Source organism: Gavialis gangeticus, unplaced genomic scaffold (genome assembly GCF_001723915.1).
Source record: "Gavialis gangeticus isolate Ggan-Ray unplaced genomic scaffold, GavGan_comp1, whole genome shotgun sequence".
Lineage (NCBI taxonomy): Eukaryota > Metazoa > Chordata > Crocodylia > Gavialidae > Gavialis > Gavialis gangeticus.
The window spans coordinates 90,527,229-90,529,658 of record NW_017729031.1 but is presented as its reverse complement, the minus strand read 5'-3'; the positions used below and the strand labels follow the sequence as shown (position 1 = coordinate 90,529,658).

The 2,430-nt window shown below is 52.7% G+C and overlaps 1 protein-coding gene across 3 annotated transcripts in view; it reads right to left on the bottom strand.

Annotated features, from left to right (window-relative positions):
• The window catches only part of USP40 (ubiquitin specific peptidase 40), a 61,350-nt gene extending 59,151 nt beyond the window's left edge, over window positions 1–2,199 (bottom strand). For all 3 annotated transcript variants that reach the window (XR_002098672.1, XM_019523364.1, XM_019523365.1), the window contains exons 1-2: window positions 2,114–2,199; window positions 1,726–1,943 (exon numbers count right to left, since the gene is read on the bottom strand). Coding sequence is in view for 2 of the 3 variants with exons in the window: in XM_019523364.1 (XP_019378909.1) it covers window positions 1,726–1,924 (199 nt within the window). In the remaining variant the exon portion in view is untranslated. The remainder of the gene's footprint in view (window positions 1–1,725; window positions 1,944–2,113) is intronic.
• Window positions 2,200–2,430: the final 231 nt, after the last annotated feature.

Genomic DNA, 2,430 nt, shown 5'->3' with positions numbered 1-2,430 from the left:
CTGGTCCCTGTTGCAGCCTAGGGAACAGAGCATGGCTCCAGGCCAGTGTAGAGTTGGTATTGCTGCTAGAGCACTGGGTTGGAGCATGCGCTCTGTGCTCCATCCTCCAGGCTGCAGCAAGGATGGGCCTGCTGGCACGAAGCATAGGTAAGAAGAAGTGCAGCAGAAAGGCAGAAGCGGTGTAGCAGGGGAAACTGAGGCCTGTGGAGAGAAAAGTGGTGGGGTATGCATGGGACAGAAGACAGCTGCAGCTCCTGCCCTGGTTGCAACCCTGAGCTGGGGCCAGACCCATGACAGCTGCCTGTCCTTCTCCGCCGCCTTATACTCAAATGTAAGGCAAGGGACTGCCCTCTCCACATCGTGCGTCTGTCCCCCCACCCCGCTCAAGTTAAATGGGGAGAAAACCTTGTCTTCTAATTGAGTGGCTATGGTAATTCTTTGCAAAGAACTCAGGAAGACTAACAGCTCAGAGTGCTTTTAATGGTACGGATTCCTATTTGAAATTTCTGGGTGGAAACAAATTCCCATGTTTGCACAACTAACAGTGCTAACATCCTTGAAAAGGCCTCAAGATGTCCCAGGGTGCTGCAGCACCCTGGCTGAGAATCACTGCTTTTATACCCTTTTTACTTTCACTCCTATACTCCATGCTACATACTAAAAGCATACAAGTATTTAAAAATCTTGAAGAACTTCTACATGAACTCCAGGAGTGATGTGAAAAGTGAATAAGAGAAAATGGACAAGGAAAATATATTATTTAAGGGCCCTGCTACACCTTGAAATTAAAGCTAGACAGAAACCAGTTATATAGTTGTTACATATTTTCAAGCACTAACTTGATAGCTGGTTGGCTCTTTATAGCTGGACAGACATTTTTACCATGTTGCAATCACTTTGTATGTGCAGCCAGTCTAAATCTATTGCGTGACTTACCAGTTAGTTGTGTAATGTATGTCATACATCACAGGGGCCTAAAGCATACAAACACTTGCGTCTGTGCAAGGTGAAGTTAGGACAGGAGATTGCACTGCTATATCTTTTGGCAGAAGCAAAGATAATTTCCTTCCAATTTTTCATTTTTTGCCACATTTTAACTGCACACTGCATAACATTTTACTGCTTTTGAAGCAGGTTTCCCCCACTAACAGCCTTTTAAAAGAAATTGGTAATGGCCATCAGTACTGAATTTCCAGAGTTGCCAGTAAGAACCAGCAACTTACCAGTTCCTTTAAGGAGTGACTGTACCTTGCTGACCTTGTGGCAGACAACACAACAAGGAGTAACAGTCTTAAGTTGCAGCAAGGGAAGTGTAGGCTGGATACTAGGAAAAACTCACGAGGAGGGTGGTGAAGCACTGTAACAGGCTACCCAGAGCAGTGGTGGATTCACCATCCTTGGAGGTTTTTAAGACCCAGCTAGACAAAGCCTTGCCTGGGATAATCTAGTGGTGGATGGTCCTACTTTGAGCAGGGGGTTGGACCTGATGACTTCCTGAGGTCCCTTCCAACCCTCATTTTCTATGGTTGTATTTGGAGGGAAGTCAGTCATTCACTCGTCATTTTATTCATTGAAAGGTGTTGGTCAGTATTTTGTATTCTTTTTAATTTTATGGCATGGAATAGCCCTGTTCGGAGCAACAGGGTGCGCTAGATGCGACCTCCGAAGGTCCCTTCCAACTCTAGTTTTCCGTGACTGTACTGAAGAGGAGCCCAACCCTGGTACCTCTGAACTCTGGCGTGAAAAGCAGAGTCTGCAGCAGGGAGTTGAGGTAGCAGGTCCCGCCCTGGTTCTTAATCCCACTTAAATGGGTGACCTCCCTCGGGGCCGGCGGCTCCGCATCCCGCGTCTTGGCCTTCTTCCCGGGGCCACAAGGGAGGCCGGGCGCAAGGGACGGCTCCTCCTCGAACAGGTCCCCGAACATCGCGGCACCGCCACCGTCCCTACGAGTCAGGTCAGGAGAAACGGGCGTCCGTGAGAAACGGGCTCCAGTCGACAGGGCCGCCCCGCCCCCGCGCGCAGCTTGTCCCCGCAGGGAGAACGGGCCCGCGCCCGCTCCCGCCTCCTAGGCCGCGCGGGGCAGCCGTAGGGAGATGCGGTCCCCCGCGCTCACCCCTCACGGCCGGGACCCGGCGCCAACTTCGCCCCGACTCCAGCCCCCCACAGCCGCCGCCGCCATGTTTGTTGTGACGGGAGGAGCCGCGGGGCGCGCTGGGAGCGGTAGTCCTCGGCCTCCGGGCTCGCAGCCGCCCCCTGCGCGCTTGGACTACCGCTCCCACAATGCCTCTGACCCAGGCGGGCGGGAGACATCACCACATGTCCTGTTTTTTATCTTTCGGCGGGCACGCGCTGGGAGAATAGCCTGCTGGGAGGACGCCGCCGCAGGGATTTCTGGGAGCTGTAGGCTGCTGGCAGGCCCTAGCCCCCCCA